The sequence below is a fragment of the Podarcis filfolensis genome (assembly GCF_964270895.1).
Source record: "Podarcis filfolensis genome assembly, chromosome: 10".
Classification (NCBI taxonomy): domain Eukaryota; kingdom Metazoa; phylum Chordata; class Lepidosauria; order Squamata; family Lacertidae; genus Podarcis; species Podarcis filfolensis.
Genome location: NC_139612.1, coordinates 42,817,790 through 42,832,622, shown reverse-complemented (window position 1 = coordinate 42,832,622; position 14,833 = coordinate 42,817,790). Strand labels below are relative to the sequence as shown.

The following is a 14,833-nucleotide window of genomic DNA, read 5'->3' as shown; positions in this document are numbered from 1 at the left end:
CAAACTTTGTATTCTCCAGAACTCTTCCCTCACACAAGATGGTAAACCAAGCAAAAAGGAGAGAAAAAATATCAGGCTGATTATAAAGTCTCCTTTGGCTGCATCTTATAGGAGTCTTAAGATGGAGGGAGGGAGAATACATTCAAAGGAGGCCTTTTAGGTGTTGTGCAGGTATCAGGTTGCACTAAGGCTGAGGTAGTCAAACGGGATGTCCCCCAGATGATGTTGGACTTCACCTCCCATCATCCCAATGGCTATCGGGAGGGCACCATGTTGGCTACTCCTGCACTAAGGACTTCTGGGAACAGTAAGCATAAACTGTGGTTGATTCCCTCATTTCTGGGGGTACAAAAATCAGCTGAGCACCTTTACTTTTGTGTGTATATGCTATAGTTTATTATTCTATCCCATTATTTACAGAAATAATCCTATAAAGCTTGGAAACAGTCCTCTCCCTACTACCCATCTGCAGCTGTTCCATATTTTCTGTATGAGTAAGTCACTGAAACATCCTCTTATTTAAATAGCGCTAAATCACCTTTTTGATGAAATGCAAGGTTGGCAAGACTAATACTGTCGATGATGAAAGAGGCCCTGGGATGGGTCAGGTTCTAGGAAGCTGAACAAGAAATCCTATGCAAATGGGGAAGAAATGTGATGTGTGTCAGGTTTGGGGTTGCTGTTTTGCTGCAGCTTGGGCCCTACAGACTCTACTGCTTTAATCAAAGATTGAAAATTTCTTAAATCCTCTTTCTGGCAAGCATGGTAAGGGAAGCTCTTTCTAAATCAACCTCTAATGGACAGTTGAAATCCCTTCTCCAAAAATGTAACATCATTTAACCGAGGTATAATTAAATGTTCCATAAAGCTCACACAAGTAGGTTAATGCGACATTACAGTTCAACTTTTCAGTTTCAAAAAGCAGCAAGAGCTCTGCTCGGGGCAGTGATTTATTTATATAATATATTACCTTTTATAGCGACAAATAACCATACACATTATCATTAACTGAATTTTGCATTTATATCCCACCTTTTTCTCCAAGGAGTTCAAGGTGGTGTACATAGTTCTCCCTGGTATCATTTAATCCCCTCCACAACCCTGTGAGGTAAATTATATTGAGAGGCAGAGATCAGGGTTCGAATCCTCAGCCATGGAGCTCACTCAGTGACCTTGGATGCCAGTCGCTGCCTCTCAGCCTAACCTACCTCACAGGGTTGTTGTGCGGGATTAAATGAGGAGAAGGAGAACATAATAATAATAATAATAATAATAATAATAATAATAATAAAGCTGAGAGGCAGTGACTGACCCAAGATCACCCAGTGAGCTTTGTGGATGAGAGGGGATTTAAACCCCACAATAAATATGTCAGAAATTAAATCATTATAACAAAAGGAAAAAATGCTATGGACAAGCGCCTAAACATTTTTTTGCTCTCTGGTGTCATCTGGTGTCACATGTTTATAACGCATTCAAAACGCCGTTTCTTGACTAATGTAGCTGAGTCCCAACACTCTAACCACTGCACCACACAGGCTGTCAGTTAGGAAGCTTTGGTTCAGTGAGGCAAGGAGGACCCAGTTGTGTCCAGTGGTCACTTTGTACAAGAGCAAAAGAGAGGGAGGTGGCACTTCTGAAGTCCACCAGGATTTTATCTCCCTGACCAGACTTACCTGGTGCCAAAAAGTCAACATAAAAAGAGCCTGATGGAGCCAACCAAACGCCCATCTAATGCCAGTCTGTTCTCATAGTGGCTTAATTCCTGGAATGTAAACAGAGTCCTGTGACTCTAAGCACTGCACCAGTGGCACAAACAGAAACCTAACACAGATAACCTATGGAAAGCCTGCAATCAAGACCCAAGAGCAACAGCACTCTTCCCATTTGTGATTCCCAGCCACTGGTTTTCAGAGGTGTACTGCTTCATGGCAGAACATCGTCATCATGGCTAGCAGCTATTGACAGCCTTCTCCATGAATGTGTCTGATCCTCTTTTAAAGCCATCACGACTACCTCTTGTGGGAATGAGTTCCATAGCTGTTCTTTCATCTGTCTAGAACCTTCTAGCATTCAGCTTCATTTGATGTCCCTGAGTTCTGGTCATATGAGGGAGGGACAAAAGAATTTCTTTAAAAAAAAAAAATTGGAATTTTATTTACAACATAACATAAACCCCCACCCCCCAATGCACAAATCCACCCTCATTAAACGTGAACATAACATACAATGAGCTTAACATACAACAATACAAATAACCAAATAAAAGACTTCCTTTATCCTGTATCTGGCCTCCTTATTTACTTCTTATAAACTGTTTCCTTTACGAATAATTATTAAGATTTTTCTAATTATAACTTAAATATCCACAAAGTCTCCTGCAGGCATTAATTGAAACAAGTCCAGGTATGTATTTTAGGGCACTGTTTTGTGAAGTATTCTCTGCTTTTTGAAACTCTTGTCTAGTGTGATCTCTAATTGCCTCTCTCAATCTAGCCAGTTCAATATACTCTAACAGTTTGTCTTACCATTCCTTTTTTGTTGGCACAGTTTCTTTTTTCCAGTTCTTAGCAATTAGGATCCTTGCCACTCCTGTGGGACAAAAGAATTTATATCCACATTCTCCACATAATGCATAATGTTTTATGCCTTGACTAAGGTAAAGGTAAAGGGACCCCTGACCATTAGGTCTAGTTGTGACCGACTCTGGGGTTGCGGCGCTCATCTTGCTTTATTGGCCGAGGGAGCCGGCATACAGCTTCCGGATCATTTGGCCAGCATGACTAAGCCACTTCTGGCGAACCAGAGCAGCGCACGGAATCACCGTTTACCTTCCTGCCGGAGTGATACCTATTCATCTACTCGCACTTTGACGTGCTTTCGAACTGCTAGGTTGGCAGGAGCAGGGACCGAGCAACGGGAGCTCACCCCGTCGCGGGGATTCAAGCCACCGACCTTCTGATCGGCAAGTCCTAGGCTCTGTGGTTTAACCCACAGCGCCACCCGCGTCCCATGCCTTGACTATGTCCCCTCTTTCTCACCTTTTCCCTCATGTAAAAAGCCCCAAATCCTGCAACCTTTCCTCAAAGGAGAGTAGCTCCATACCCATCATCATTTAAGTTGCCCTCTTCTGAACCTTCCCCTCCTCTTGCCACAAGTGTGTTTGCACAATCACATCCAGCAGAGCTTTTCTAAGTGAAAACATGAATACTTCAATCAAGTCATGTGGCCATTAGAATACTCTGTAGCATGCTGTGACAATTTTTTGGAATACTTTGTTGATAAAACGGCTCAGAGCTGTTCTGACCTGGAATCCACTTTAGGAACAGAATCTAGGAGACGTATCCAGAGCCTCTTCTTGTCTAGTTTGTTTCGGATGAGTTTCAGTCATTAACATCTGAGGATGCAGGCTGAGTACTTGTTGCTCCTTCATCATCCATGTGTCCACTTGACCACTGCTCATCTCAGCGGGTGAAGGTCTGTTGAGGGAAGCTGTTCAGCTTTGACTGTCATTCACACATCTTTACAGGGAAAAGCAATGCCATCTGCTTTCTAGGAAGCAATTGTATGATAAAGCAGTCTTCCTCTGATTCCTTCTGGGAAATAAAGATATAAAATGGGTGGTTTCTGGCCAAAATGTTTGAGCAAGTGATGCTGTATCATCCTCAGGTACTTTTAGATGAAACAGATTATCTAAATCCTTTTTAATCAGGCTTGCAGCCAGGGCACAAATTGCCTTGGTCACCCTCCCCCTAACTGGCAATTTTTTATCAGAAGGGCTCTGGTAGTCTCTGCGCACAAGCACTGCACCCATGGTGGTTAAGATTATGCCCAGTGTATTTTTCATGGTGTTCTGTAAGCCACTTGAGGGCCTTCTTGGCAGATGACTAGGCTAGAAATTTGATTGTAAATTTTTAAAAATTGAATTTCATTCTTTTTTATTTTGCTTCTCCCTCCTTTTAATTTCACCACTGCAAAAATGATCCAACTGGAACAGAAAAGTAATATCCCTGCAAATCAGTGCACTGAAGTTCCCAGAGCATTAAAATGTATACTTGTCCACATGCCACAAATGATTCAAACCATTTTTCATGCCAGAAATCTGTGTCTGCATTGCAGGGGGGCGGGGGAGAGGGGGAAATAAAAACCACAAGAATGAAAAGATTGGATGATGCATGAGGAAAAAATGACATTGGGTGAATATCTGGTCCAGGAGTTTATTTCTGACAATGACCAAGCTGGTGGTGGATCAACCTGAATAGGTGTGTCTCCCTGTGATTTTTAGCTGCCTTGGGAGTGTGTTCTTGATCCCCAAAGAAAGCAAAGATAATAGTAATAATAATGTCATAGATATGTTGTTTTCCCCGCAATGTGTAGCTCAGGCAGCTCAGTATATTTGCCAGGACAGACAGGATCAAGGGCTCCCTGTCTCTCACTCTCCAGTCACCAAGGTCTCCGTTTCCCAGCCAGAACACAGCAAAGGTAAGTCATGAAAGTTCAGTTGGCAATTGAGGGGCTTTCTGCCTAAAGCAGTGCTGGGGGTGGGTAGATAGGCTTGCTTGCTTCCACTCATTGTGTTTGGGGGCTATTCACATTTTAGGAATCTTCTCCATAATAACTAGATGAAGTATCACTGAAGGAGTTTGCCCATCCTTTCTTTGAATATACAGAATTATGCATATATGTACAAATTTGCTTTCTCAGCACTGCCTTCTATTTCAAAAAATATCTAGGTGGAGGAAGAGAGCTTCTATAGCTAAAGGGAAGATATAGAAACTAAGGATTATGTATAGCGTAATTTTTTTTCTTGTGCCACTCTGAAAACTCAGGCTGTTGTTTACGACGCTTTGTAGAGAAGCAAGATATGGAACCCAGGTCTTCCTAGTCCAAGCCCAATACTATATACCAGATGTGATTTCAAGCCTCATAGGCAATAAATGTCTTATCAGATGTCCACAATTGCCATAATGAATGGCTAGTGTAATAAAGGTTATTGATTTATTTATCATACTTTGCTGTATTGAATCAATGCATAGAGAGAGACCGCCCATCACTTGCCAGGTTAAATAGTGGCAACACTCAGGTTAGAAAAGCTCTCCTGGTGGGCACATTTATCCCAGAGAGAAAGGCTGGATCCAGACTAAGTTAGTCACATTCAGTTAAAATTAAGTCAAGACTAACTTGACGCACTGATTTCAATGTGACTTAAGTTCAGTTAACAGTGTCTAGATCCAACCCAGGATGTTTGGCTTTGCCAAAATGATACCAAACTATGAATGGCTAGAGAAAAGAATACAGAACACAGCTGCTTCCAGGCATTTCCCACAAGGTAAGAACAAGATATACACACCCAACAAAATAATTTGCAGCAGGATGAAAACCAGAATCTGACCTATTGCTGGGCAGAGTGAGATAGTTGATTCAGGTAACAGATTCTGATTGCAATTACAGGGTGGCAAATTTGCTTAGTTAAAATATTTATATGTTGCATTTTATGGCATAGATCTCACATAGCGGAAAACAACCAAAGGAAATCCAACAGAGGGACACCTGAATTGTGGAAAATATACAAAACCAGAATCATAAGGAAGTACTGAGGTTTAGAAATAAATGGCATAAAAAGCATTGTAAAAAAAGGTAAAGTGGAACAATTAAGTCTTCAAGGCATATTTTAAGGGCTCTTTTCTGTAGGAAGAGTTGTGCAACTGCACGGCCCTCACCAAGTATTAAATAATAATAATAACAACAAGAATGGTAATAAAGCTATTCATTTATACTGCTGGCATATTTATTTAAGGTATGGATATAGTGCCTTTCAGGTGAACCTCATGAAGCAGTTTACATAGACATAGTAATACAATAAGCATCAATTGCAACAATATAATAAAACAGCAAAGGCAGGCTTCAAGGGAGAAGACCTTTCCAACACTAGATCTCCCCTACCCTTAGAGAAAGATGGTCTTTGAATAGCCCTGGGGTGGCAGTTGTGGGAGAGGCCACCTCAGCTGCAACACCAAATGTTTGAGTGTGGGCTGCTCTCTAGGTCCCTCCGGGGGGCAGGGGGCAGATCTGAGCACATCTTGGATCACCCTTAAACAGGACTACTTTTTGGTATATAAAAAAATTAGGGTGCCACAAATCTTGATAAAAATGCTGTAGGTGCTAGCACTAAATGGCTGCCGTGGGGAGCAAAACAGAGGTGACAGAACTGGGGTGGGGAGGAGAGAGAGGCTCCTTTGTCCCAAAGCAAAAATAAATCAGACTGGCTGATGGTGGAGGGCTGTTGGCTACCCTCCTTTCCATGGAAAAAACAAAACTGGAATATATTTGTGTTTTGAAAGTCACCTCGTGTCACTGCTAATTTTTACCCAACAGTAAAATTAAGATTCATTTACCTGCCCGCTGACAGCGTTACACATCAGTGTCAGTAATTGCACTCAGATCTTTGGGTCACTGACTACCTGCGTGAAGGTATTTGATCTCAATTCCTTATTTTTCTTCCCTCAAGTTTCTTCCCTCAGTTTAGGGCAGCTACATCGTTTGTCATGGCTGCTAACACCACGGCACCTCCCCCAGGCTGTGGCGACATTGACCCTGATTATTATTACCTCTGTGACATCTGCGAAGCCTGGGGCATCGGTCTGGAGACGGTGGCTGCTGCAGGCATCCTGGTCTCGCTGGCACTGCTGCTGGCATTCTTCGTCCTTAGCTGCATGGTCAAAGACAAGACCAAGCAAAGCATGGTCCCCATTCAGCTCCTCTTCCTTCTGGGCACCCTGGGAATCTTCAGCCTCACCTTTGTGTTCATCATCCGGCTCAATAAGCAGACTGGCCCTGCTCGCTTCATCTTACATGGGGTCCTCTTTGCCCTCTGCTTCTGCTGCCTTCTAACCCATGCTTTCAACCTCGTCAGGCTGGTGAGAGGAAAGGCACCCTTTTCACTACGGTCAATGCTGGTATACACTTTGGGCCTCACTGCGGTTCAGTTGATCATCGCCGTCAAGTACATCCTCATCACAGTCGGAAGAGACGGCATCGATTTGGAGAGGATGGGGAGAGAACAACGCAACAAGGACTTTGTCATGCTCTCGACCTATGTGCTCGTCCTCATGGGCCTCACCTTTGTGGTCTCCATGTTCACCTTCTGCGGACCGTGCAAGGGCTGGAAGAGGCATGGGATGCACATCTTTCTCACCGTTCTCTTCTCTAAAGCCATCTGGGCTGCATGGATCTCAGTGCTGTTCATCAGTGGCTTCCCTGGCGATGGTACCCAAAGCAAGTGGGATGACCCACTCATTGGTGTTGCTTTGGTGCTGAACGGATGGGTTTTCCTGATGATGTACACAGTGCCTGAGATGTGTTTTCTTGCTATCCCATGCCAGACTCCAGAAAAAAACCCCCGGAAGACCACAACCACGCAACAGAGCATTGAAGCAGCAAGTACTCAAGGTATGCAGCTCTTCTGATGTCTAAGAGTGGATGCGTAAACAAGAAAACTAGAATGGCAGGGATATTTTAAGCTAAGAAATACAGAGATGAAGTCAAGTGGATTACAGTTTAGTACAATTTTAGCATATGAAAATGCAAAAGCAAATTACCATAGTTTGAATCTTGGCAAAGGCTGAAATCCTGCCCAGTAGGTCAGTACATTCTGGGAATTGCACCTAAAGCTAAAATCACATATAGCCAAAACCCACTGGGTTCAATAGCGGGTGGGACTGCCAAAGTCTCTCCCCCCACCCCCCCAGTTTCTGCCCCCTTTTTAATTAATTATTTGTTGTTTTCATGCACGTAAAGCTGAATGCGCACCAGTTAAATGTGTGCTAGTTGTGCGCTTACTGTCCTCTTACTTGGAGTAAGTCACACTTTAACTCACCAAGGCTTGTGCTGTAAATGAGGATCCTCTGGTCCTCTGGATGCTGCTAGACTGCGACACTCATCAGCCACAGCCAACACAACCCAGAGGGATGATGGGAGTTGTAGTTCATCAACATCTGGATGAAGCCCTGCCTCAATCCCATTGAACTCAATGAGGTTTAAGTTAGAGTAGCTTAAGTACAATTGGTTTCAATGGGCCTAAAATGTGACCAACATGGTCTGAATCCAACTCTTTTTAAAAAAGAAAAAAATAGCTCTTAATCCCATTGAAATTAATGGGATTTAAGTTAGTTGTGCTGAGCCATCACTAAATAAGGGCTTGTGCACAGTTCCGCTTATCCTGTGCCTGGAAAGCACGTGTCCGAGTGGTTTTCCGCTTGCCTCGCTCTTTCTAGGCACAGTCTGAGTGATTTTGCTCTGGAAAACTCACTCTTTAGCAATAAATTGGAACCAACAGCAATCTGCAGAAAACCCAATAGCTGTTTGTTCCCATTTATTGCTAAAGAGTGGCTTTTCCCATGGGAAGTGGAGCAGGAGCAGCAGGGCAAACAGAAGAGTGGATAGGCTTTTAGTCTGGATGCAACACTCTTGAAAAGAAAAAGAACATTAACTGTTTTGACTTGTGCATTCAAAACAATAACAACACCAGGTATGCATATTTTGGCTTTTTAAAAAAATATATACTTACACAAGCATTCTCTTGGAATCAAAATAGTGAAAGCACTGTATTTACGTGAATGTAAAGCACTCCCTTTTTGGCCAAATTACGTCGCAAAAATTAGGGTGTGCATTAGATTTGATGGCACATTTACATTTGCCAGCAAGTACTTTTTTGGTTTCAAGTTTTTGAAAATCGAGGTGCGCATTAGATTCGATGATGCATTACCTTCACATAAATATGGTAAGAGGAAAACAAATCTGTTAATACAAGAAAAACAGAGATGACATAAAATGCAAGCTGGATATTTAGTTCTCTTAAAGAGTCATTTGTGATGATAATACATTTAGAATTTTACCGAAATTCCATTGGTAAAATAGAGCCAGTGCATGATATATAATTAAAGGCTTTCATCATGAGGCTGGTCACCTCTTCTCAGGTTGAACACTCCCATCTCATATAGCAAAATATACATGAGTCAACTTGTTTTCTTTTTTTAAAAAAAACGGAGTGGACAACAGCAGGGCTACTGCCTGCCAGTACAACAAAAAATATTGTTCTATTGCTTTTGCATTAGGAGTTACAGGATTATTCAGCAAAGACTTACAACACTTCCAGACTGTCAGTGTTTCAGGTTGGGATTCAACTTACCAGACTGCACAGTTAAAACTGATCTGAAGTTCTTGTGAAACACTTCCCCCAAAGATCAGACTTTTCATCATCATCATCATCATCATCATCATCATCATCATCATCTATTATTTATACCCCACCCATCTGGCTGGGTTTCCTCAGCCACTCTGGGTGGCTTCCAACAAAATATTAAAATACAGTAGTCTATCAAACATTAAAAGCTTCCCTAAACAGGGCTGCCTTCAGATGTCTTCTAAATGTCTGGTAGTTGTTTTTCTCTTTGACATTTGATGGAAGGGTATTCCACAGGGTGGGCGCCACTACCGAGAAAGCCCTCTGCCTGGTTCCCTGTAACTTGGCTCCTACAGCGAGGGAACTACCAGAAGGCCCTCAGCACTGGACCTCAGTGTCCGGGCAGAACGATGGGGGTGGAGACGCTCCTTCACGTATATTGGATCAAGGCCGTTTAGGGCTTTAAAGGCCAGCACCAACACTTTGAATTGTGCTTGGAAACGTACTGGGAGCCAATGTAGGTCTTTCAAGACGGTGTTATATGGTCTCGGCGGCCGCCCCCAGTCACTAGTCTAGCTGCCGCATTCTGGATTAGTTGTAGTTTCCAGGTCACCTTCAAAGGTAGCCCCACATAGAGCACATTGCAGTAGTCCAAGAAAAGTGATGGGGAAATGCACTTGGAAGTGCGGGATATTCCTCCTTCATGCAGTGTAATCGAACCTCTCCTCAAACAAATCAGGCTCAATGAACAGGTCATCAGGAAGGGCATGTTTTGAGCTCATCAACTACTGTACTTAAATTATTGATTTGGGGCTTGAACTTTGATTCCATTTGCCAAGCTGGAAGTGATGCCTTGTGGGTAATCCTCCACTGAATCCATGACTGATTCTGCCATAGGAGGCTCAGGCTACCCAGGCTACCCGAATAGCTACGCCACCAATGTCAGTCAGCAGCTTTGGGGCAACAACCACACTGCGGGGGGAGGGGTCAATGTGCGCCTCACTCTTCCACACTGAGCCACCATCTGGGAATTGCTGGCAAAAGTTATTACCCAATCAGTTGAATGGAGCCCCTGTCAGACTTCTGGTGTCAGTTCTGTGTCATTAACCCTCTTGTTTTTTTCACCCTTATTCATCAGCCCCAGACAAAGAAGGAGCTGAGGAAGATGTTTTGCTCCTCACAGATGAGAACCGCTTTCAGTCAAAGGTAAATCTGGATTTCACTGGAAAGATAGGGCAGGTGTAGTCAAATCGTGGTGTCGCAGTGGAAGAGCATCTCTGCAAAAGGTTGCAGGTTCATTCCCCTGCATCTCTAGGTAGGGCTGAGAATCCCCAGTTGGAAACTCTTGAGAGCAGCTACCCGCCAGAGTGTAGACAATGCAGATCTAGACGTTCAATGGTCTAATTCAGTGTAAAGCAGGTTCCTGTGTTGGGTCCTCTCACCTGCTCCCCACCCCCACCCCTGCCTTTTGGGTGAGCTTTTTGCTTTGTTTTTGATTTCTTGTTTTGTATACTTTTGATTCTAGCTTCCTGGCATGGCTATTGTCAGAGACTGGGCAGAAGAGGAATGGTGGAGACTGCCTCCCCAGCCTGACCCTTCCAGAGAAGAAGGAGACAGTTCAGAATTACAACAGGAGTTTGAGGGAGGCCATGGGTCAGAGGCAGATGAGGGGGAAAGCTGGGGAATAATGGGAGAGGAGGAGGAAGAAGAAGCACAAGGGGAGAGACAGCTGACACTCAGTGTCTTTAGAAAGCATTCCAGACCCACCCTCCCAGAACCCGGTGGGCATTAAAAGAAGGAGAGCAGAGAGCTCAGAGGCAGAAGGCACAGATTAGCCACCATAGGGATGACGTGTAATGGGAGAGATGGAGGGGGTGGGGTTTCACTCGGAACAACACCATTACTCCAAGAGGCTGCATTTCTAAGCCTCTTTCTCTGAATATGGAATAAAAAGCATTGGTAAGAATTTCCTCGTCTTATCTGTTCCTGGCAACCTGCCATGGGGGGTTGGATCCTCTGAAGCGTGACAACTATCTGTTTTATAAATGGTTTAGTCTTTAGTTTGTTGGCTTTCCACTTTCTCCAGGACAACTGACAGGAAATCCTCCTTCCTTTCCAGATCTTTGGATCCAAACTATGTTTCCAGATCCCTCGAGCAACCCTGCAGCCAGCATACAGGCCAAGTGTGGCGGCGTGTGCTGAAGCCAAGGAACCAAGAGCAGACATCCATTGAGTGGAATCCAGAAAGTGATGTCTAATGGCTTGCTGAATTATGGCTGTTCCCTTTCTCCTTCAGCTCCTGCTTCTCCAGCTTGCTCCACTTTAAGCTCAGCTTCTAAATTAAAACAGTCTTCCAAACATAATCCACTGCCCCTCATCATAACTTTTCTTTTTGGGGTCAGATGACTGTGATCTTCTGACTTCAGATACCTTTGAAGATTCTGTCCTATTTGTGATTCTAGAGATTGGGGTGGCAACCAAGAGTTTCCTTAGTTATGTCCTTATCACTCAGCAGTGGTGCCATCAGAGGAGGACTTTGGGGTAAGAGTCCGGGGCCCCAACTCAGCAAAAATGAGCAGGGGGACACACAAACACAGCAGGTCTGTCTTCTCACATATTGATGTAAGTGAAATAATACACATAACCATCTCAAGAGAACATCAAGCCCAGACTCTAAACTTGCCTGATTACACCACTGTCTCCCTGTTTACTGCCATGCAACTCTCCCAGAGAAGCCTTCTGCCAGCCTTGCTCACAGTTTCCCAAAGAGGGAGAAAAACTTATCACAAGATGTTGATGGACTGTAAAACTCTCATGACCATTGGTGGCACTGGGTAGAGCAGTTCAACAACATCTGGAGGACCTCAGCTTAGCAACCACTGGTTCCTTTGTCCACTGGTTCCTATATTCCAGACGATGGTGGGAGTTAGGAGCTCAACAGCATCCCGTGGGCCACAGATTCTCCAACCATGTTCTAGAGAAGAATCTCTATCTAGGCAAGTCTTTCTTTCCCTTGAAATTTCATTTCACTTTGAGTTGCTTGCTAACCCGGAATAAACTTTTTGTGCTTCCCACATAGAGCATTTTATTACTAAAATAACAGATTTTCACAATTGCAGCTGTGCAAATACACAGGGGGGAAATGGGAGGGGGGGATGCTTGAAAATAGCCAGTTTTTAGTATTGCAGGCAGGCACCTTTTAAAGTCTAGGGTTTTAAAAAACTTTTGATAGAAGGCACGATTGGCTAGCTGTTCCTTGGTTTAGAGACAGTGGTATAAATTCAGCATTTAAAACAGGCCCTGGTATTAAAGAGGAACAGCTGGGTCAATGCCCAGGAAGAGGTATGATGTAGATTCTGAACCACTTGTACACCTCTTTATGGAACTGCGTGGATTTGTGTAAGAGCCCTGGGAGATAAGGACAAACAGCAACAGATCATGAGACAGGGATACAAGATGGTCTCTTTGAATCCTAGCAGCAAATAGCATGACAACCAACCCAGGTGGGTGTAGCTCTCCCCGGGGCACTTCCAGACAGTTGCTATTTTGGAGTGGGATTCAGTTACATGCTGGCAAATTCCGTTTGGGAAGGATGTCTTGCCCGACAAACCCACTTCCCCCAAAGATCAAACTTTTCGCAATAAGGAAAGTGACATGAAAATGCCCCGGAAACTGTGAGACAGCACTTGCTTCGGTGCAACACGTCTAGCCTCCCCAAAAACAAATCAGGATAGATGCACAATAGACAGGTTGCCTGGAAGGTCCCTCATTCTCTGCATTTTACATTTAAGTTTATTGTGGGGTAAAAAGAAAGTTCACATAGGTTTGCTTATGCAGAGCTTCCCACAGAAGGCCCATGATTTCTCTTGGAAGCGTTAGAGACTGTGGGTCTAATAAATCCATTATTCATTTCCCAAGGACGGCCACCAGGCACTTGGAGACAGCAATGTGCCAAGGACTGTCCTTTATAGAGATTTGAGATACAGATTTGTCATGCCTAACAAGACAGTTAGGGGAGAGGTCAGCGCCCGTTCAGCCATGTGTACTTAAACAAGGAGAACGTTCACTTTCTGCTTTGCTACTTCATGGATATCGCAGCCATTCCTGGATGGAAGCTTCTTAATTCTCCATTTTATTATCTCTCCTATGATTCATGGGTGATATGAAGACCAAGGTATATCACCAAAATGCAATGCAACCAAGCCCAGATAAGTTGACAGCTGCCAGCAATGAGGTGGATGGGGAAGTGGGTTTTATTTAAACAGAGGGGCCTGCACATCTGGACCTGTCTGCTACCAACTTCGCGTTCTGATGATGACGTACAGAATTCACAAGGCCCTTGGCTCTGATTCACCACCCAAGCCTGAGCATTTTGAGAAGCAATTACTTCACCGGCATGAAACAGGGCTTAAAACTAAAGCTGCTCTGCTCTGTTCTTGGCTGTGAAACTGCGTATTTTCTTTAGATCAGCCTCCCCCAGGCTAGTGCCCTCCAGGTGCCATTAGATTCTGGCTTCCATCAGCCCTAACCAGCATGGCCAACCAAACCATCTTGGCTGAGAGCCTTGGAAGGCCAGCTCCTTGCCTTGCAGACCTTTCCCCACCTGGCCTGGGAGGGCAGGGCCAGGACTGACACCAGCTAGAAAAACTGAGGCTGCTGAACAGACTCTTGGGCTGGAGTGTTGTTTGGGGTTGTTGTTTTTTAATGGGGGTAGTTGTTGTTGCTGCTGCTACTGATTTTTTTGTATCTTTATTATAGATCTTGTTGTGATTTATGTGGAAACAGCTCAGTTTGGTTGTATATTTCTAATGTTTTGTTTAGGACTACTTTTGCTATCTTGTAGTTATGTATTTTTTTCCATGTTGTCTGCCACCTTGAGCATGGTTTAAATGGTGGAAAGGTGGCATACAAATAAAATTACATATGTATGTATGTGTGGCCAGGATGATGGGAGTTGTAGTCCAAAGCATCATGGCCATTGGAACAATGCAAGAAATGGGACAAATGATTTATAGTCCTGGTAATGAAGAAGAGGAATGTGTAAACAAAGGTACTGAACGTGCATCTGGGCACCTGTTGGAGATGAGGCAGTATGCATAGATAAATTCCCAGTCGAATACACTGGTAGCAGGGAGACACAATCAGCTCCTCATGGGCTGGGGCCCAACCCAAGGAGACACACTGAGGCACATTCCCTGTGTCACTGCCACTTTCATTTTTTCCAAGGTGCTGTTTCCTACAGCCACCAAGTAGAGGAAATTACACAGGGCTCAATGGCACAAACTGCCTCAAACTGTACAGCTGCTTAAAGTTTTTGTCAGTCCCTGCTGACGTCAAAACACATTGCCTCAGGCTGAAGTTATCACATCACTCCTGAGTGGCACAAGGAGAACCCAGTGTGGATTTGAGTTTAATTTTCACTTGCGACACTCTGATAAATGGCAGCGCTCCTCAGGTGTAAATGCTCACAGAGTCCTTGGCTTGGTTTCCTCTTTCTCCCAGTCAGATATAGTTGTTTTAGAATTGCCAGAATGTTCTGAAAATTGCATCTCTAGGTTAACTATCATAGTTCTACCAATTATCTGATCCAAACATGCTGGTGGTTGATCTGTTGTGCTTTGGATGAATCTGCTTAGGAAACACAATTTTATG

General features: G+C 43.9%; 1 protein-coding gene across 1 annotated transcript; it reads left to right on the top strand.

Moving 5' to 3' along the window:
* Positions 1 to 6,511: 6,511 nt before the first annotated feature.
* On the top strand, positions 6,512 to 11,531 carry LOC310743437 (G-protein coupled receptor family C group 5 member D-like). The gene is made up of 3 exons (XM_083573683.1): positions 6,512 to 7,449; positions 10,320 to 10,387; positions 11,301 to 11,531. Exons 1-3 carry the CDS (start codon positions 6,546 to 6,548, stop codon positions 11,412 to 11,414), a joined length of 1,086 nt encoding a protein of 361 aa, XP_083429809.1. The 5' UTR covers positions 6,512 to 6,545; the 3' UTR covers positions 11,415 to 11,531.
* The last annotated feature ends 3,302 nt before the right edge of the window (positions 11,532 to 14,833 follow it).